We start from the raw sequence: 19,450 nt of genomic DNA, 5'->3' as shown, positions 1-19,450 counted from the left end.
GTTTGGCTCGGCCCGGCTCGGCCCTGGCCCGGCCCCGGCCCGGCGGCTCCCGCCACACCTCCCGGTGCAGCCCCCGCTGGGGCCCGACCGGCGCTGCCCCCCATTCCCCTTTTCTTTTTCGTTTTCTCGCACCGGGTGCCCACAAGCACCGCGCTGCCGAACCCCAGCGCCTCGGGGAGCGCACGGGTTGCTCCCTCGTGGGTTCCTCGCCCGCCCCATTCCCACATTTTGCACAGCAGTTTTCACACGGTTTTGCACACGCAGACCCTGGGGTTGGGTTCGGAGAACCCCCCAGCATCCCATCCCCGGCATCCTGCCACCAGCATCCCATCTATCCCTGGCACTCCGCCTCGGGGCGTCCCTCCCTGGCATCCCACCCCCAGCATCCCTCTCCGGCATCCCACGCACGGCGCTCCCCGTGGGCACGTGGCTGCCGGCAAAGGCAGGGCCCGGAGCGTCAAACCCGAGGGGAAAATACGGAACTTTTCCCGCTGTTGTTGCTATGGAGACGCCAGCAGATGGGGAGCAGCTCGTTATCCCTCTCCCTTCGGCGGGCCCCTGCCCTGAGCCCCCCTGTGCGCCCAGCTCGGGATGGAGGAGGAGAATGACAAAAAGGACGAGGAGGATGGATGCTGCGGGCGCAGGTGACAGACACCGGCACCTCTTCGTAGCTGAGAACTCCGGGAATTCGCTCCAACGATCCTTTGAATCTCATAAACCCCAAAAACGCTCCCAGGAGCCGGGGCCGGCCGGGCGGGAGGAGCCGTAGGTGAGGGAGCTCCGTCCCCGAGCCCGCGGCACGTCCCGGGCGAGAACAGCGAATCCCGGAATCACCGGGGCTGCGGGGACGCGCGAGGGTCGCGGACGGAGCGGAGACCCTCAGAGCTGCTCTGGCCCGCGGTGGGCACCGCCGGCTCCCGCTGACCGGCGACCCGGGGGCGTCCCGGGAGGGGCAGAGCTGTCTCCGAGCCCCCGGAGCCCCCTCCGGGGCCGGGCCGGCGGTGCCGGTGCCCCGGTCCGTCCCGGGCCCCCCCCGGTCCCCACCGGTGCTCCCGCTCCCCCCGCCCCGCCCGCCGGGCCCGCTGCCACGGCAACCCTGACGTCACGCGGGCGCGCTTCGCGGCAGAGCGCGAGGGCCCGGCGCGACACTCGGTGGCGCTTTGCGGCAGTGCCGGCGTGCGGAGCCATGGCGGAGGAGGACCCGGGAGCGGCGGCGGCCGGGAGCGGCAGCGAGAGCGAGGAGGGGGTGAGCGGGGCCGGAAAGAGCGCGATGGGCTCTCCGGGCGGCCTCCGCCGCTGTTTGCGGGGCTCCGAGCGCTCTCCTGGCCGGGGATGCCGGTCCGGGACTCGGCCGGGCGGTGCCGTGGGGGCACCGGGGAGCGCATGGGAGCGGGCGCGGGGGCCGTCCCCGGGGCCGCGCTCTGCCAGGCCGGGCCTGTGACCGCGTGTGCCGTGTGCAGGAGGATGGCGAGCGGCGGCACCGGCAGCTCCTGGAGGCGATCAGCGCCTTGTCCGGACGGAAGCGGTGAGCGGGGAGTACGGGCGTCCCGATGGCTTCGGCCCCGGGGCTCCTGCAGCAGCCGCGCCGGGAGAGGCTGCCCAGGGAGAGGGGCGGGTGGGGCGGTTCTCGGCCCCTGCCCTCGGGAACCGGTCCCAAACCCTGCAGAGCCCCCGAGGGGGACACGAGGCACCTTTGGGGTTGTTTTCTGTCCCTCTCTCGCAGGCGGAAGCTGGCGGAGCGCTCGGAGGCGAGCGGGCAAGTGTCCGAGTTCAATGTCACCTGCAAAGGTGAGGCAGGGAGCTGGGCAGGGCTCGGGAGGCCGGGTCGGCGCTGCCCACCGAGCGCTGCTGCGAGGGCTGGGACAGCTCCCTCACCTGGCAGTGCCACACCTGCGCATAGGTGCTGGGGAAAAGCTGGTTCTGTCGGAGCTGCTGCAGCCCATCCATCCCAAATCCACGCTGGGCAGCGTGAGGAAGGAGCTGGCCAGAGTGAAGCGGAAGGCAGCGGTGGAGCTGCCACTGAGCAAAGAGGAGGCCAAGAGGGTGAGTGCAGGGAGCCAAGGGGCCCTTCGTACGCCCGTGCCGCTCCCTGGGGCCGGCATGGCCTTTCTCTGCCCGTCCTGTTCCCCTCCAGGTGGTGAGGGAGGCCGCCTACGTCACCACCTCGAAGGACGTGGGGAAGTGGCAGCAGGTGGTCCTGCAGAACCGGCGCGCGGAGCAGCTGGTGTTCCCCCTGCGGCAGGACATCGCCACGGTCACCCCTCTGGAGAGAGTGACCTCGGCCTGGAAGGTGGGCACTGGCGGTCACACAGCTGGGCCAGCTCCGGGGCTTTGGCCAGGGTGCTCCAGGATCAGCTGGGGCAGGTCGATGTCTCCTGGCTGTGCTGGGAGCAGTGGTGGAGGTGAGGAGGGCCCAGCCTGTGGCTGATACACTGGGCAGGTGCCCGCTGGGCTGGGAGGGTTAAAAGGGCAGTCAGGTTCTCACACAGAGCAGGTGTGTCAATTCCATCTGGGACAAGCCAGGTAAGGTGTGAGCAAAGGGTTTGGAGCCTGCTCTGTCCCCTCTCCTCCTTGTAGCTTCTCAGGGCCAGGCACTTGGGAGTGTCCCTTGGCCACAAGTGCTGAGACAGAGGGGGTTGGTTTGCCAAATCCTGCACGCCTGGAAACATTCCTTACAACAGAAGGATGTGTTTGGTTTTGAATGTGAGTTCTTGTGGGGTTGTGCTGCTGGCAGGGAATCACTGCCATCCCTGGGAGCCGTCAGGGTGAGGGAGGGGCAGCCCCTGCTGAGCTCCCAACAAACCTGTCACTCACATTGATCTGCCCCAAGGTCCCTTTCTGTTTCGGAGGGACATGGCATTGCGTGGCCTGGAACTCCTGCTCCATGCTCCCTGTGTGATGCCGCCTGGTCAGCGCTGCCTGGCCACTGGGAGGCCATTTCTCCAATGTGGGAGGAATTCTACCTGCCCTCACCTGGCCACGGGGCTGGGAGAGTGCCCAGGGGCTGTGGTGTGGGACCCCTGAATGGGGCTGTGACCACCCAGTCTCCCAAGGGGGGACACCTCTCTGGGCCTTCCACAGACCTCCTTGGGGGCAGTGACGGCAGATGGGGACATCCAGGGGAGCATTGGCCCTTGCAGTTCTCCTCATCCTCTTCCTGTGTCTTCTGTCCCAACAGGCCCGAACTCCACTGGAGCAGGAGATCTTAGGATTGCTCCACAAGACACAGCAGCCCATCACAGACCCGCTGCTGACACAGGAGGAGATGGCCTCACTGCAGGCCATGAGCTTGGAGGAGGTGAGGCTTCACCCTGCTGGGCCCTGGCTCTGGGGGCTTCTTCCTTGGCCCCAGCCCTCAGTCTGTGCTCCCCATCCCTCACCCCGTGCTCCCCATCCCTCACCCCATGTTCCCACCCCTCACCCCATGTTCCCATCCCTCACCCTGTGCTCCCCACTCCTCACCCCATGTTCCCACCCCTCACCCCATGTTCCCATCCCTCACCCCATGTTCCCATCCCTCACCCTGTGCTCCCCACTCCTCACCCCATGTTCCCATCCCTCACCCCGTGCTCCCTATCCCTCACCCCATGTTCCCACCCCTCACCCCATGTTCCCATCCCTCACCCCGTGCTCCCTGGCAGGCCCGGCGCCGGCGGGCGGAGCTGCAGAAGGCGCGGGCAGTGCAGTCCTACTACGAGGCCAAGGCTCGGCGAGCGAAGCGAATCAAGAGCAAGAAGTGAGGCTGGGCTGGGCACGGTGGGAGGGCTGGGCCTTGCCCTGCCCTTGGGCTGCCCAGCCCTGAGCCGCCCCTGTGCCGCAGGTACCACCGCGTGCTCAAGAAGAGCCGGAGGCGCCAGGCCCTGAAGGAGTTTGAGCAGCTGCACAAATCGGACCCCGCGGCAGCCTTGGCACGGCTGGAGGAGCTGGAGCAGCTCAGGATGCAGGTGCTGCCTTGGCACCTCTGCCCCATCCCTCAGGAGGGCCCTGCTCCTTGGGGAACTCTGTGTGATGCTTCTCTTCCCCCAGGAGCGGATGAGCCTTAAGCACCAGAACAAGGGGAAATGGGCCCGATCCAGGGCCATTATGGCTAAGTATGACCTCGAGGTGAGATGGGGCCACAGAAGAGTTTGGTGGGAAGGGACCTTAAAGCTCATCCAGTTCCAGCCCCCCCGCCGTGGGCAGGGACACCTTCCACTATCCCAGGCTGCTCCAAGCCCTGTCCAGCCTGGCCTTGGACACTGCCAGGGATGGGGCATTCACAGCTTCTCTGGGAACCTGTGCCAGGGCCTCACCACCCTCACAGGGAAGAATTTCTTCCCAGTATCCCATCTGTCCCTGCCTTCTGCCCATGTGCAGCCACTCTCCCTTGTCCTGTGCCTCCAAACCATGGTATAAAGTCTATCTCTTATAAGCCCATTTATGCATTGAAATGCCGTGGCAAGGTTCTCAGCACTGCTTGGGGAAGGGGGGGAGGCTGAGGTGGGCAGGGAAGGTTGGGAATGTTGTCTCTGCCCTGGGTTAGAACGTCTCGGTGTCCCCCAGGCCCGCAAGGCCATGCAGGAGCAGCTGGCCAGGAACAAGGAGCTGATGCAGAAGGTGCGGGTGCAGCCACCTGAGGAGGAGCTGTGTGAGGTGCCCGAGGAGGACACCACGGCCCTGCCTGTGCCCACCGGGGCCAGCACAGCGAATCCCTGGATGCTGGGCAAGCCCAGTGGCCCAGCCCCAGAGCCTGAGGCGCAAGAGGGTCCCAGAGATGGCACAGTGCCTGGTGCTGTGGAGAGCAAGGATGAGATGGAGGAGGAGGAGGAGCTGTCAGAGGAAGAAGCTCTGCTGCAAGACTTTGAGCAGAAGCGACGGGAGCGGACAGGGAGCCGTGAGGGGCATGGTGAGGAGCTCAGGGCCCTGAGCTGGGTGGGCTGGGAGTGCTGTGGGGCTGGACAAAGGAAGGGGGATCTGGGGACAGTTTTTGGCTGATTTCACATAGCTGTCCTTACTCTGCTGCCCTGTGGAGTGACCATCTCTGCCCTCAACATGTAGGTGCTGATGAGACTGAGGCCAGTGCTGAGCGGTCCAGGAACAGCCCAGTCCCCCCCATCTGTGCTGAGGAGCTGGGGGACAGCCCAGTCCCCCCAGTCTGTGTGGAGGAGCTGGTGGGTGTGGTGCCAGAGCCGCCCCCTCAGGCCCAGGAGCAGCTCCTGCTCTCAGAGCAGCTGCGCCGTGTGCAGACCATGGAGGATGTGGAGAGTCTGGCCAAGGAAGAGCTTGTGGAAGAGCAGGAGAAGGCAGTAGCCCCGAGAGCAGGGAAGCGAGCGCAGCGGCAGGAGGAAGGCAGGGCTGGGGACAGACATAGCAGGAAGACACCAGCCAAGAGGAAGATGATCAGCCTGGAGGCTGTGCTGGATGGGAAGCCCCAGGAGATGGACTGCCCCAGCCTGCCAATGGTCCTGGAGGAGGAGGTGAGCAGGCCGGGGCTCCCCCGTGCTCCCCAGTACCCAAAACATCCAACCAGTAATGCCCAAACCATTAACTCCCAGTAACCCCAAACCCTCTCCTGGTAACCCTGGACTCCCTCCCAGTAACCCCAAACCTCCTTTCAGTAACTCCAGTAACCCCAAACCAGTAACTCTAAACCTCCTCCCAGTAACGAGAAGCCCGAAACTAGTAACTCCCAGTACTCCTAAACCCCCTTACAGTAACCCCAAACCCCACCAGTAACACCCTTCCCACTCTCCCCAGTACCACAAACCCTCTCCCAGTGCCTCCCAATTCCCCCAGTAACCCTTAAATCCACTCTGCCTTGTCCTTCTGCAGGAGGGGGACATCGAGCAGCGCGGGATGATCACGGAGGCTTTCGCTGGGGATGATGTGGTCGCCGACTTCCGCCGGGAGAAGCGCAAGGCGGAGGAGGCGGCGAAGCCACAGCCGGTGAACCTGGTGCTGCCAGGCTGGGGCGAGTGGGGCGGCACGGGGCTGAAACCCAGCGCCAGGAAGGTCAAGAGGTGAGTGGGGGAGAGCTCAGGGATGCGCCCAGCCCCGTGCCAGCCCTGACCCCTCACTTGCCCACAGGTTCCTGATTAAGCCGCCGCCGGCGCCTCCGCGGAAGGACGAGCACCTGCCCCACGTCATCATGAGTGAGAAGCGCAACATCCACGCGGCAGCACACCAGGTGGGGACACCCGGTCTCCGTGAGAGCTCCGGCACCTGGGCGAGCCTGGGGCATTCCTGTGACCCCTTCCCAAAATGTCCACAGTCCCTGCCTGTAATCCCTGCCCAATGCTTAGCTTCCAGCTTAAACAGCTCGGAAATGAAGGAGGAGGGATGTACAGGGCTGCTCCCTTGGTGGTGGTGGTTGTTCCAGCCCTCCTGGGCTCTGCTGGCAGCGGAAAGGGAAGCAGCGTGTGAGTGGGTCCTGGACAAGTGGGAAGGGGTGGGCATTGGGGGCAGCATGGGCTGGAAGAGCGGGGCTGGGTGGCTCGGGGCTGTTACCCCTGCGTGTCCCCACAGGTCAGTGAGCTGCCCTTCCCCTTCGAGCGGCACCAGCAGTTCGAGCAGAGCATGCGGACGCCCCTGGGCCCCACGTGGAACACTCAGCGCGCCTTCCAGAAGCTGACGGCCCCTCGCATCATCACCCGCGCCGGCCACATCATCCAGCCCATCTCGGCCGAGGACGTCCCCGACACGGCCCCCGGCAGCGGGGCCAGGCTCGGGGCAGAGGCCATGCCCAGGAGGAAGGCTGTGTCCAGGGGGAAGGCTGTGTCCAGGGGGAAGGCTGTGCCTGGGGAGAAGGCTGTGTCCAGGGAGAAGGCGCAGCCCCGGCGCCGCAGAGCGCAGTAGTTCTGTGCCTGGAGCCTGGGGGCTCAAACTGGAGTGAGCAGAGGAACCAGGAGCATCTCCTGGTTCTGTCCAGTTCCTTCTACCTCTTTCCCTGCAATAAAACCCGGGGCTGCCCTTTCTGTGCTGTGTGCATGGCTGCCTTGGCAGTGTCTGGGGCTAGGTTGGGCTCGTGCCCTCCATCCTGTCCTTGGGTCCACGCAGGGCCAGGTGCTTTGGCTGAGTTGAGGGTAAGAGCTTGGTCAAGAGCTCATAGTGGGGCAGGTCTGGGGGCATGGTGAGGGACTGGAATAGCTGCCAACATCTTGTCCCATGCCATTGTCTTTCATACCCCCATTTTTCTATCTATATAGATTTTTAAGTCTTGGCCAAAGGGACTTTCTCCCCACCTTGTCATGCTGAGCTTGGCGTCGGGGGTGTTTCTCAGGTCTACCTGCACTCCCAAAGTACCTGCTCAGCCCTAATGAACCTGATCACCTGGAAATAGCTCTGTGAGGTGCTGCTGCTCTGCACATGCTGGGAGCTGGCTCTGCCCGCGGGCAGCCCTCGCTTCTGCTGCCCCCCTCCGAGCCCATGCTCTGTGCCCAGCCACCGCTCGGGGTGTGACAGTGAGATGCTGCTCAGGGGTTGGCTGGTGCGCCCAGCACAAGTGGAGGGATGTGCCGGAGCCTTACAGAATGGGCAGGGATCCATCCAGGCCTCTCCCCGCACTTCCAACGTGGGCTGTGCTTAGCGCCAGTTGGGGAAGCACTCCCCGGCCCCAGCGCAGGAACTGGAGCTCTTGCTGGTCCCAGGAAACGTGTCCCTCGTGTCAAGGACGCCTCCTCCCACCTCGGCCCCGCAGCCCGCCCCGGGCACGGCCTGTCCCCAGGGCCACCCATCTCCATTGCCACTGGGTCAGACCAGGAAAGGGGGGCCGTTCTGTGGGGCCGGGGCGCCGGCACCCCCCGTGCCGACTGCGGGTACCCCGTGACTCCCGCAGGGCTCTGGGTGCTGGCTCTTCCTGGGCTGCGCGGGGAGCGGGGGCTGCCGTGGGGCTGGGGCCGTCGGTGCCGTGGCTTTGCCGGGGACCCAGCCCGGGTGTCTCTGGTCCCTGCTGCACCCGGGGCGGGGGGGTCAGAGAGCGCTGGCCCGTGATGGGGCCACGGTTGTGTTGCTTGGGGAAAAAAAAAAAAAAAAGAAGGAAAGGAAGCGGAGAGCATTTCCGTGCCGTGACGCCGAGAGCCCCTCGCGAGGCCGGTGGCCCCAGCAGAGCCTGCGTCCCTCTGCTATGGGAAACCTTCGCCCCCGGGGTTGTCGTGAAGTGCGGGGGGGGGTTCGTGTTCGTGTCGTGAAGTGCAGGGGGGGTTCGTGTTTGTTTTAGTAAAAGGTGAAGCACCCTGAGCAGGGGGAGGCAGCGTCCCCTGCCTGCAGCCGCCCCAGCCCCCGGGGACTGAGGCCAGCAGATCCCTTGCGGCACCGCTGTCCCTGTGCCTCTTGCAGGGGCCCTCCCGCGCCTGCCCTGGCCAACGGCTCTGCCTTCCTCCTCCCCGACCCGGATAGCGTTTGGCTGGACACGATGGGCTGCTCCAGTACCCAGCCCACCTCCTCAGCTCCAGCCCCGGCGTGCTCAGGGTACCCGGGCTGGAAAGGGTCCCGGGGCAGCCAGGACCAGGCAGGCAGAGCAGAGCTGGTTCGGGCTCAGCAGGACCTGCAGAGCGCTGTTCTGCTGTTTGCCTCTCTGCAGGGAGGGGGGACCCCCCATGTGCCTTCAGTCCCCGAATTTGGCCCACCCCACGGCAAAGATGCTGCTGCCGTGCACGGTGCCGCCTGTGTCCCTGAGGAGAGGGGCACAGCCCCGCGAGGTCTGGCCCTGCCACAGCCTGAACTGGGACCTCACCAGCTCCGACGGGATGCTCCCTGCAGGGCTGGGAAGATGGTGGCACCAGGGTAGTCCTGAGGTACAGATCCTGCAGAGCACCGAGGACAGCAGGTGCAACACCAGCTCAGGCCTCGGTGGAGCCAGCAGGTCTGCAGCTGTCACAGGCTGGATCACCTGGAGCAGCGACAGGACCTGCCGAGGTGCAGATCCCTGTATGGATCCCTGTCTCACACAGAGCTGGTGGGTCTGGCAACCTGAGTGTGGGTGATGCTCAGCGTGGGAGGGAACAGCTGTAGCCACGCAGCTGGATCTGCCTCATCCTGTGAGGAAAAGCAGCACTGGACTGGACTGGCTTGAACAGTATCCAGAGATGCTTCAAAAATAAACGGGGACAGCATTAGCATGAGCTGCTGGGTTGAGTGGGAGGGACCCTGGTGCGGGGGGACCGCTGGTGCTGACATCCCGGCCCCTCCAGGCTCCCGCTGCAGCACAGGCTCCTCTGGAGCCCCCACATCGAAGCAACGCTTGTCCCTCTGATTTCTCTGCAAAAATGGATTTACTGGGCCCAGGAGTTTGGGGTTTTTCAATTAATAACCCATTTCAGGTCTGCTGCGGGAAAAGGGGATGCCAGGGATTAATCACCCCCACAGGAAGTGGGGAAGAGCCCTTTGCAAGGGGACAGAAACGGGCCGGGGAACCCTGGCACGGCTGCGGGTTGGGGTGGCTCCCTGCGGGGACTTCCCCGGCCTGATCGTCGCTCTCCCCGTGACAGCAGGGCCGGCCGCAGGCTGGCAGACAGTGTGCGAGTCGGGGAGAACCTGGACAAAGCCCTGTTGTCGCTGGCCACCGCGTCGGCCACGGGAGCCCCGGGGCCGCGGTGCGAACACGCAGCCCTCCCTCGGCCGCCCCAGCGCCGCGTCCCCCGAGAGCCGCGAGCGGCTGCGGTTGCTCTTACTGGCCTACTTTCCGGGCTACGTCAAAGCCGGGCTTACGGAGCCGGGAGCCGCGGCGAGAGCGGCCGAGCTGCTCCCGGTGCCAGCGGGGAGCGGGGACTAATCCCGGCCCGGGGCCGCCCAGCCTGGCTGGCACACGGGCGGTGGGCAGCGGAGCAGGGCCGGCGGCGGTGCCGTGGGGCTGAGGACGAGCACGGCCACCACGAGGTCCCCCGGGGCAGGGACCCACCCGAGAGCGAGGGCCGCTCCAGCGCCGGGGAGCTGCCGGTGCAGCCGGGCTCCTGCACCCGGCGTCCCGGGAGGCCAGTGGGAGCGGGCTGGAGTAAAAGGCAGATTTAAAATCAACAAACAAAAGGCTTTTGGTCCCTGTTTTTTTGGGGGGTTGGGGTTTTTTTGTTTCTTTTTTCTTATCTTTTTTTAATGCAGTCTATAAATAACCTGTAAAATATTTCGTCTGGGCTGTTTCTGCAGCTGAAATCTTGTCCCTCTGGCTTCCCAAGCTCAGGATGTGAGCGCGAGCACTGGGGCCGTCATGGAGCACCCCTGGATTCCTGGGGTCCTGTACCTTTGCTCATTGGGATCGGGGAATTTCCGTGTCCCTGAGCACCTCCAGCCCCCATGGGCTGGAAACGGTCCTGCCCATAATGGGCCTGAGCTCCACTCCCCTGGGTGGGAGAAGGGCTGAACCCCCCCCCGACCGGACAGAGGCGAGAGGTTCAGCCTGGCACAGTGCGGGACGAACAGGGTAGGGGAGGCAAGTCTGGGGTTGGAACGTCAGGCTCAGAAATGCTCTCCCCAACCTGTCCCGTGCTGGGGACAGGGCTGGTCCCTGCTCCCCGGGTCTCTCAGTCTCCATCGCCCCGCACCAGGGGCGCGCTGACACCCGTCCCTCCCGCCGCGGTACCCGGTGCCCGGCGCATCCCGGCCGCATCCGGGCGCCGCAGCGGTTTCCGTGGAGATGGCATCTCCCAAGCCCGCACCGCCCGAGCCGGGGGTTTCCATGGAGATGCCGTATCCAGCACGGCACAACCTGAGCCGGAGATTCTGCCGAGATGCTGTAGTCGGGACCCTCGCCCCGCAGCGGGGCCATTCCCGGGGACGTGGGTGGCCGGGGCCCGCCGTGGCTCGGGGCTGCCTGTGGTGTCGCCCACCGCTCCTCACACCAGTTCGGTGACAGCGCTGGGACACCGATAGCTGCAGCTCTGAACATCCTGGGGGAGCTATCACCAGTCTTGTCACCCTCCAGAGCGGGAACCCACTCACTCGGGCTGTGTTGTCACATTCAGGGTGTCCAAGAGATGGCGGGTCCCTGCCTGTACCCAGCTGCCTCGAGAGGAAAGGGGGAAATCCCCGTGTCCCCCGATGACTTTGTCCCAGGCGCCACCCTGCAGCTCCCACAGTGACACGTCAGGGTGGGATGTCAGTGACACCAGGTGGGGAGCACGCACCGTGCTGCACTCCTGCACCGGGGGGTCAGGGGCCCCCGCCCCGAACCAGCAGCATCCCAGAGCTGGGGGATACCTGATCGGCTCCAGCAGCGCCAGCGCACCAAAAACCTCCCGGGGGAGGACATGAGGGTCCCCAAAGGGCAGGATTGAGGCCAAGCTGAAGGGTGGAGCAGAGGCAGATGTCCTCCTGGCAGGCAGCTGTGTGTATGTGTGCCCTGGCCAGCGTTACAATCGCAGCTTCGTTTGAGCACAGCTACCGCAGAGGTGGCACCTTCCATTCTGCACACAGCAGAGCTCTGGCAAACCCCAAGCTCCCGCTGCAGAGACAGGAGGGAGAAGCACGGGAACACCACTGGGACACACGCTGGGACACACACTGGGACACACGCTGGGACACACTCCTGCCCACTCGGTGCCTGTGGGAGATACGGGGCCAGTTCAGCCCCCGTGCCCCTCCTTGCCTCAGCCCCCTCCACGCTCCTGCTCCGCCTCTGCTCCCGACTGGACCTTCCTTGGCCACCCATGTCCTGCCCAAGCCAAGGCCATCTGGACCCTCCACGGGGGCTTCTCAGCTGGCAGAGCAGCAGCAGCCGGCAGCCTGGGGGTGATGCCTGAGGCTGGGCATTGCTGGCCATTCCAGCCTCCAGCTCCTGGGGGGCCTCAAGCCCCCACACAGCCTGGCCACTGCCAGGACTGCCAGCAGCACTTCCAGCGTCCCCAGGCACAGGCTGTCAGATGCAGCACTGCGGTCAGAGCCCAGCTCTTTGTCTGCTATTATAATTAGGAGCCCCCGGTGGCTACCGAGGCCGGACCTGGGGAGCTCAGGGCTGGGGAACCGACACTAAAGCAGCTGGAATCTGGCATGGCAGCCTAGGATCAGGGGCAGGCCCTGTTCTGCCCACAGCCAGCTACTCTCCGGAGCCTCCTGCTGCGTGGAAAAGGGCTGGAGCATAGCCAGGGCTCCCTGCGGTCACCCTTCTCACCCCTGCCAGCCCTGCATGGCTCCTCACCTGCTTTCTGGGGGCCCTCCCCTGGCATCCCAACCTCTGCTCACCCGCTGCATCCTCCTCCCCTCCATCACTTTGCCCTTGCCAGCTCTTCCTTTGGCTCCCAGGCACAACATGGTTCCTCCCAGCCTTATCCTGGTGATGCCACATTCCCACCCATCAGCGGTGCCCTCCCAGCCCAGGGCTTCTCCTGGGATGTGGAGGAGGAGGAGGAGGGCAGCAAGAGGCAGTGTGTGCTTGCTGACTCCTGTCTGTGCTGCTCACCATGGGCAATATACACTTCTCCAGCCAGCACGGAGGTCTGGAGTGGATAAAGAGGAAGAGGCCAATCCCAAGCTCCCTTGAAAGGTCCAAGAGGAAGCCACCCAAAACCTCAATCCATGAAATTCCCTTCCTGAGGCAGGAGCAGCCTTGTTTTGGCCCCAGCAGCTGGGTTCAAAATGTCAGCCTCTGAGCTCACAACGGATCCAGTTTCTCATGCAGGAGGTGGGACTCTGTTCCATGTCCCTCCTGAGCGCTGGATCCCTTGGGGAGCAGGGGGAAGAGGGGCCGCACAGCAGGACAGCAGGCAGCAGCCTGGCCTGTCATGTGCCCAGCAGGACTCATGGCCTCCCTGGTCCTGAGTGCCAGCAGGGAGGACAAGGCAGCCACTCTGACATTGCCGCCTTCTATCTGCAGTGCCAGCCGTGCTGCCAGGGTCTGTCGCTGGAGCGGGGACAGCCCATGGAATGCGGGCGGACGAGGGCTGCAGCTAGAGGTGACACCTCTCACCAGTGCCACTGCACCAGCCAAAACAGGGTGAGCTCTGTCCACCCCAGAGGGAGCAGCCCCGAGGATCCTTCAGAAAAGTCCCAAGAAACCCAGTGAGAAACCTCCAGACCCCGCAGCAATGGACACCCTGTTCCTCCCAATGGGACACCCGTCCCCTGGCTCCTCAGCCACAACCCCACCTTCCCAGCGGAAGTGGAGGTGTCCAGGGCAGAAGCAACCCTGCACATGGAGGTGACACGGAGCACATGAGGCATCACCTCATCCATCCCTCTTCTTCTGATGCCAGGAACTACAAGCCACCTTTGCTGCCACCAGCTGCCACCACCCTGCCAGAGGAGAAGGCTCTGTGATCCCAGTGCATCCAGAGCCTGCCAGCCTGGCTGCTTGACCACAGCAGGCCCCAGCATGATTCCCAGAAGGGCCAGGGTCTCCCCAGGGCAGCCTGGCAGGAGCAGTGCCATGCCCAGCTGGGTGCCTGAGCCAACACGTTCTGGTTTCTGGCTCAGGGAGGGGGCGACGATGTGGATTCTGCCCAAAAAACAGCTGGAAGGGGAGAAATAAATAAAAAAGAGACACAAAATGGAGCAGTAATGACAAAAGCAGCAGCAACAGTACTGCAGGCGAGGTCAGAGCTGAGCGCTCAGGCCCTGGTGGCCCAGGGGACCAGAGCAGGCAGGGGACACACGGGTCAGAGGCTGCCCTGAGCACTCGGAGGGCTCATGGGTGCCCTTGGACCCTTGGAGCTTGGCAGGAGCCCTGCTGCCCAGGAAGGTGGTGTGGAGGAAATGCAGAGCTGAGGCTGCCTACAGCTGGGGGGTCCTGGGGACGTGCCCCAGGATGCAGGGGAGGTGAAGGAGCCCCCAGCTCCCCCTGCAGCATGAGGCCCGGCTGGATTCCCTCGAGGAATTACCTATGGGGGCTCCTCGTTGTATTTTTGCTACAACAGATCATTCCCATTGGCATTTCTTCAAGTTAGTCCATGACTGGTACCTGATCAGCTCCACTCCATGATGGAGAATGCCCCTTATTCCCCAGACTTTCCCACTTCCCTGGAACATGAGAGCCGCAGAATTTTTCACCACCACCTTTTAAAGTCGTTTGGTGCAAATTATCCCATCCTGAAGATTTTAAAGGTTCTAATTAAACGGGGCAGAGCAGTGGCGTGTTGGAGGATGCGATGGTGGGATGCAGAGCTCTCCCAGCCAGCATCATGCAACCCTCAGCGCGATTCCTGCGGAGATGGGGTGAGGCAGCTGCAGGATGAGGCTGTTACTCAAACTGTCTGTTTTTAATTGCACCAGGATGCAAATAAGGCAGGTCTTTATGAACCTGGGGTCATGTGCCTGTCTCAGGCTGTGCCAGCCTGGCTTTCTGACCATCACCCATCCTGAAATGCCTCTTGGAGCACCTCTTTTGCCCACAGTCTGGCTGAAGGCAACAGTGGGAAAAGGTTCAATATGATGTGGAGAAGTGGAGTAATTCCCCTCTGCAGGAAGAGCTTCCTCCCTCACGGCCTTCCTCAGCGGAGCCCTGGCTCTCTGCCTTCCCACGGTTCTGGCAGCCCTACGTTTCACCCTGCCACCCCTCACGGTGCTGTCTACAATTCCCGAATCTCATGCCCCACAAGCTCAGCACTCTTCTGCCCACAGACCCCTGCCCCAAACCGCTCCCCAAGCCTCCACAGCCCCAAAAGGGGGGACAGGCCGTCTCCTGCCCCAGGCTGCTGTGGCCTTTTCTGCAAAAAATAGTGCTCGATCCCTGTGTAAGATGTTTTTTCCTCTCCTTAGGCACTGAAAAGGTTCGGGGCTGAGGCTGCAGAGGACTCTCCCGGCAGGTGACACCAGGGTGTGGCTGCCACCCCAGATGTGCCATCTGGGGGTGGCCACACCCTGGAGCCCGTGCCCGCCTCCCGGAGGCCCTGGCCATGGCAAGCCCTGAACTAAGAAGAGACTTTGCCATCCGATGGACCAAACCGGGGGAGGAAACGGGTCCTGCAGGGGTGAGGGCAGCACGGACCCCGCGGAGATCATCAACGGAGCCCACGGGGGTCCGAGCAGCACCCCACGGGCGCGGGACGGCGATATCCGCCAGCCCCCCCGGCGCCCACGCAGGATCGCGGGCCGCGGTCACCACAGCACCGCCCCGTTCCGAGCCCACCCCGCAGCCCTGCGGGGCCCGGCCCCGGGAAGCCCCCGGCCCCTGCCCGCCCCCGGGGCCGCTCCACGCCGGAGCGCGGTGCCAGCGCACGGGGACGGGGGAGACGGTGGCGGCACCGCGCCCCCCGCCCCGGGACCAGCCCGTCCTGCTCGTCCCCGAGCAGCCCCCGCGCCGCGGGCCGGGGGGGCCGGGTCCCGCCCTCCCCTCCGGGTCGTGCAGGAGCGGGGACCCCCGCGGCCCCCCCCCAGCTGCCGGTACGCGGGGGCCGGGCGGAGGGGGGCGGCGGGGCCGGGGCGAGGGGCCGCGGGAGAGGAGCGGGCACGGGGCGGTGCTGCGCGGGGCCCGGCACAGCCCGGGGCGGCGTGGCCGGGCAGGGCCGGGCCGGGCAGCCGGTGCCCGCACGGCGGGGCCGCGCCAGGGCTCTGCGAGGCCGCCGGTCTCCGAGGCCCGTGCGGGTGCCGGGGGCGGCGCGGCCCCGGGCCGGGCGAGGCTGTCAGCGCCGGGGCGGTGCGGGACGGTGCGGAGCGGGCCTGGCCGGGCACCACGGGGGGTGCGGCGGCCTCCGGGCCTGCGGGCCCCGGTGCCGCGGGCGGGGGCCGGTGACAAACTTGCGGCCGCCGCACCGTGCCGCGCCGCTCGGTGTCCCGCGTGGCGCGGGGGAGGCGCCTCGACCCCCGCCCGGGGCCGCCCCCACCCCGCAGCGCTGCGCGCCCCGCGGGGCATCGAGCCGGGGGGGGGGGGGGAGCGGGCCCGGGGGGGGTCACCCAGCGGCATCGTCGCCGGGATGGGGGCCACACACGCCCACCTGGGCTGGGCAGGCGGGTCCGCGTTCTCTCAACCGGCCCGGCCCCGCTGCGCCCGGGGACACCCACCCCCTCCGCGGCCGCGCCCGGCGGTGGGCACCGGGCGGGGGGTACCGGGCGGAGGGCAACGGGGCGGGGGGCAGCAGGGCATCGGGCACCGGGGCTGAGGACTCTAGGGCTGGGGACATCGGGACTGCAGGCACCGGGGCTGCGTGCGCCGCGCTCGCCGTGCGCTGCCCGTCCGGCTCTGCCCGCTGTCGGGCGCCCAGCGCTGCCCGGGCGTGGAGCGAGCGCCCGCCCCCGCTGCCGCCTCCTCCTCCATCCTTCTCCTCCCCCCGGTGCGGAGCGAGCGTCGCTCCCCGGTGCGGGAGCCGGTGCCCCGGCGCGGGGTCGGGCGGGCGTGTGTGTGTGTGCGGGGCGTGTGTGCGTTGGGCTCCCCCCGTGCCGAGCCACTCCGCTCCGTGCCGTGCCGAACCCCGGGCGCGGCGGCCTCCCGCCCCCCGCCCCTCCCGGGGCCGCGCCGGGCGCGGAGCCCCCTCCCTCCCTCCCCGCGCTCCCTCCCTCGTTCCCTCCCCGCGCCCGCCCGTTCCCTCTCCGGACCGGCCCCCCCGCGCGGGCCGGGGCGCGCGGCACGCCGGGACCCGCAGTCCGCGGGGCGGCTCGGCGGCTCCCGGCCCCGGCGGACGGACTACGGCTCCCGGCAGCCCGCGCGGCCGCGGCTCGCTCTCGCCCTCACACTCCGGCTGCCGCTGCCAGTGTCTCCTCCGCCGCCGCCGCTGCCGCCGAACCGCCGCTCGCAGCGCCCGGGGTCCGACCCGCCGCCTGGGGCAGGGGCCCGCCCCGGCCCGCCGCTCCCCGCCGGCCGCCCGCCTCGGGAAGCAGGTGCGTACCCACCGCCCCGCGCCGCCCCGCGCTGGACCCCGGCCCCCGCTGCCCGGGCACCCCGGGCCCGCGCCGCCCCGCACCCACGGCACACGGGGGCAGGCGGGGGGGAGCGGGTGGGCCGACCCCCCCCCTCCCGGCCGTCCGGACGGGATCTCCATGGAAACGGTCCCGGGACACCCCTGGGGGCGGCGGCGGGGCGGCGCGAGGGGGGTGTGCGGGCTGGGGGGGACGGCGACGTCCTGCGGCGGGACAGCGGCGGGGGCGCGGCGGGCACTGACAGCGCCGGGCGGGGGGCAGCGGGCGGCGGCGGCGGCGGCGGCTCCGCTCCCCGCCCCGCGACGGCGCGGCGGTGCCGCTGCCCTGCCCGGCACGGCTGCTCCAGCTCCGGCACCGGCGGCACCTGCCGCTGCCGGGGCGGTGCGGGGGGTCCCGGGGCGGGGCGGGGCGGCGGCGAAGCGCGGCGCTCCCGGGGCGGTGGTGGGACGGCGGCGCCGGGCGCTCGTGGAGTTTGGCGGCGTGGCCCGAGCCCGCCCCGGCCGCCGCCGTGCCCGGGGCCGGTTCGGCTGCGGGTGCCGGCCGGCCGGGTGCCGGGCGGTGGCGGAAGAGCCCTCCCCGGGGGCAGCGCGGCCGCCGCCACCTCCATGTCCGGGGCTGCCCCGGTGCGGCAGCGCGGGGGCCCGGCCGCGGCCGCCGGGGCTGCGGGACGCTTCACCGGGGAGCGGCCCCGGGGGCAACTGTTGAGCCGGGGGCTGCGGGAGCCGGCGCGGGGCAGCACCGCGGGGCCTGGCCCCCGGCAAGGCTGCGGGGCGCGGGGCGAAGCCCCCGGAGCGGCCGCGAGGCCGCCGGGTCCCGGGCAGGGGGGGCTGCCCGCCCCGCGGGGCCCCGGCGGCGGCGCGGGGCCGTGGGCCGTGCCGTGGCCTCGCGGGGCTCGGGAGCGAGACGTGCCGCGCCTCGGGCGGGGGGCTCGCCGGGGAACCCCCGCGGACCCGGCCCCGGGGCGGGCTGCGGCCGGGGCCGGGGCGGTGCCGCTCCGTGCCGACGCCCCCCGGCGCCCGGGGCGGGGCGGCGGGGGCGGCCGGTCCCCCGCCCGTGCCCACGGTGATGGCCGGGCAGCGGCAGGACCGGGCGAGGGAGGCGGCGCTTCCTGCCGCCCTCACCGGAGAGGAAACTAACCCTCCCGCGGCAGCGTGTCGGTACCGGGAGGGGTCCTGGCTCCTCGGCGAGCGATATCGGTGCCCTCATCCCAGCCTGGGTGAGGCCGGTTCAGAGCAGCACCGGGAAAAGGTCTGCCAGGCTAAAATAGAGACAAAGTGAGTTTCTCCTGTCACAGAGCATCCGCTCTCCGGCACCCTCATCCCCTGGAGTCTGGGGATGAGTGCCAGGGCAGGGCCAGTGCATCCCGTGCCCTTCGCAGCTCCTCTGCGTCTTTTTGGCCCTGTCTGCAGCAGCCTTCCCTTTCTTCTCTTCCCTTCCTTCCCTTCCATTTCTGCTGTGCTGCTTCCATTGCCCTGGCCACCCTTTGGGTTTAGGCGGTCCCACTGCCGGCACTGGCTGGAGGCTGCGTGGCACCAGTCGAGGACACCGGCTGCATCGTTGTCACCTGGGTCTGAAAACGCATTCCAGGTGTCAGAGCCCAGGCTCCAGCGGGGTTTGGCCTTCAGAGCTGCCCTTGGGACCTCTGGGCTCTGGAGCACCAGGCTGGCTTCTTGGCGTGGGAGGCTGCGCTCTGCTTTTGGGGTTTTGGATGATGTGCACCTTGTCAGAGACATTTTTGAATGTTATCATCCCTTAATGGCTCTTTTTCAGTCCTTAAAAATTTGTGGGCTTTGGTGGGGACAGCCTGGTTGTTGCAGACGAGCCAGGGTTTAGTGACACCAGTTGTCCAGCAGCTGGGACCAATTATCACAGCACTGCCCAGTGTGCAGCAAACTTTTTTATTTTTTTCTGAAATAGGGATGGATTTTCTCTTTTTTATTTCCAATTCATCGTGCCGAGGATCTATAATTACGTGTGGTGTTACTGTGTCTTTAAATCAGCTTAAGCAAATGCGTGTAGGCAAAGCCTGGCTCAGCTCCGCAGCGGCCGGGGCGGCTGTGCAGGCAGCGGGGACCAAACCTGGCTCGGGGCCGCCCTCGCCGGGCACCGCTCTGCCCAGACAGCCCCAGAGGTGGCCTGGCCCATCCTTGCTGGATTTTGTGCCACTCTCATCATTCCTGGTCCATTCTTCTACAGTTTCTGACCTCTGCATGAGTGGTAACATAAGATAGACTGTTCTCTTTTTTTTTCAGTTTTCTTGTTTAAATTTTTCCCTCGTTGCATATTGTGCCCACTGCAAGTCCTGTGATAGGGCCGCCATAGGTTTTTTGATTTAATATCTGATTTCAGTTTTAATTTTTTGCCAGCAGTTTACTCCACAAGGTTTTCCAAAGCTGTGCTTGGAGCCGAGGTGCTGGGGGCAGGTCTTGGGATTGGTGCTCGCTCCGGCCCCCTGCACCTCCAATGGACACCAGACCATCACATATCAAAACAAATAGAATTCCTTGCCTGCGTTACTAATGGCAACGAAGAATTGCCAAAGTGAACAAACTATGGCAAGGGAAGGAGACCTGCCTGTCGCTGCAGACCATTCCCTTCTGGCCCACCTGAGCCCCAGGAAGAGCTGCAGGGCACATCCCACTTCATTCCGCTGCTCCCGCTCCTGTCAAAATGGCCAGCTGTGCTCTGAGCGCTGAAT

General features: G+C 66.4%; 2 protein-coding genes across 3 annotated transcripts; both read left to right on the top strand.

Annotated features, from left to right (window-relative positions):
* The first annotated feature begins 1,153 nt into the window (after positions 1–1,153).
* On the top strand, positions 1,154–6,953 carry UTP14A (UTP14A small subunit processome component). 2 transcript variants are annotated; one of them, XR_011151009.1, is made up of 15 exons: positions 1,177–1,246; positions 1,461–1,525; positions 1,724–1,788; positions 1,901–2,043; positions 2,135–2,290; positions 3,179–3,298; positions 3,642–3,736; positions 3,821–3,944; positions 4,027–4,104; positions 4,543–4,885; positions 5,038–5,456; positions 5,812–5,999; positions 6,067–6,166; positions 6,282–6,398; positions 6,505–6,595. XR_011151009.1 is itself a non-coding variant. In XM_069015786.1 (14 exons), exons 1-14 carry the CDS (start codon positions 1,187–1,189, stop codon positions 6,832–6,834), a joined length of 2,286 nt encoding a protein of 761 aa, XP_068871887.1. In that variant the 5' UTR covers positions 1,154–1,186; the 3' UTR covers positions 6,835–6,953. The 2 variants fall into 2 exon arrangements, 1 of the variants encoding a protein (XP_068871887.1); XM_069015786.1 differs by lacking the exon at positions 6,282–6,398 and having other exon boundaries at positions 1,154–1,246; positions 6,505–6,953.
* A 7,880-nt stretch (positions 6,954–14,833) lies between these two features.
* LOC138110701 (collagen alpha-1(I) chain-like) lies at positions 14,834–17,888 on the top strand. The gene is made up of 2 exons (XM_069015887.1): positions 14,834–15,627; positions 16,031–17,888. Exons 1-2 carry the CDS (start codon positions 14,834–14,836, stop codon positions 17,886–17,888), a joined length of 2,652 nt encoding a protein of 883 aa, XP_068871988.1.
* Positions 17,889–19,450: the final 1,562 nt, after the last annotated feature.

The sequence above is a fragment of the Aphelocoma coerulescens genome, chromosome 4A (genome assembly GCF_041296385.1).
Source record: "Aphelocoma coerulescens isolate FSJ_1873_10779 chromosome 4A, UR_Acoe_1.0, whole genome shotgun sequence".
In the NCBI taxonomy this organism is placed as follows: domain Eukaryota; kingdom Metazoa; phylum Chordata; class Aves; order Passeriformes; family Corvidae; genus Aphelocoma; species Aphelocoma coerulescens.
This window is presented reverse-complemented; position numbering and strand designations above follow the sequence as displayed.

Coding starts and splice junctions, on each gene's coding strand:
- UTP14A (XM_069015786.1), top strand. CDS start 1,187: ATGGCGGAGGAGGACCCGGGAGCGGCGGCGGCCGGGAGCGGCAGCGAG. Junction 2,044..2,134: donor GCAAAGAGGAGGCCAAGAGG/GTGAGTGCAGGG, acceptor GTTCCCCTCCAG/GTGGTGAGGGAGGCCGCCTA. Junction 5,457..5,811: donor CAATGGTCCTGGAGGAGGAG/GTGAGCAGGCCG, acceptor GTCCTTCTGCAG/GAGGGGGACATCGAGCAGCG.
- LOC138110701 (XM_069015887.1), top strand. CDS start 14,834: ATGGACCAAACCGGGGGAGGAAACGGGTCCTGCAGGGGTGAGGGCAGC. Junction 15,628..16,030: donor GGTGCCGCGGGCGGGGGCCG/GTGACAAACTTG, acceptor TCGGGACTGCAG/GCACCGGGGCTGCGTGCGCC.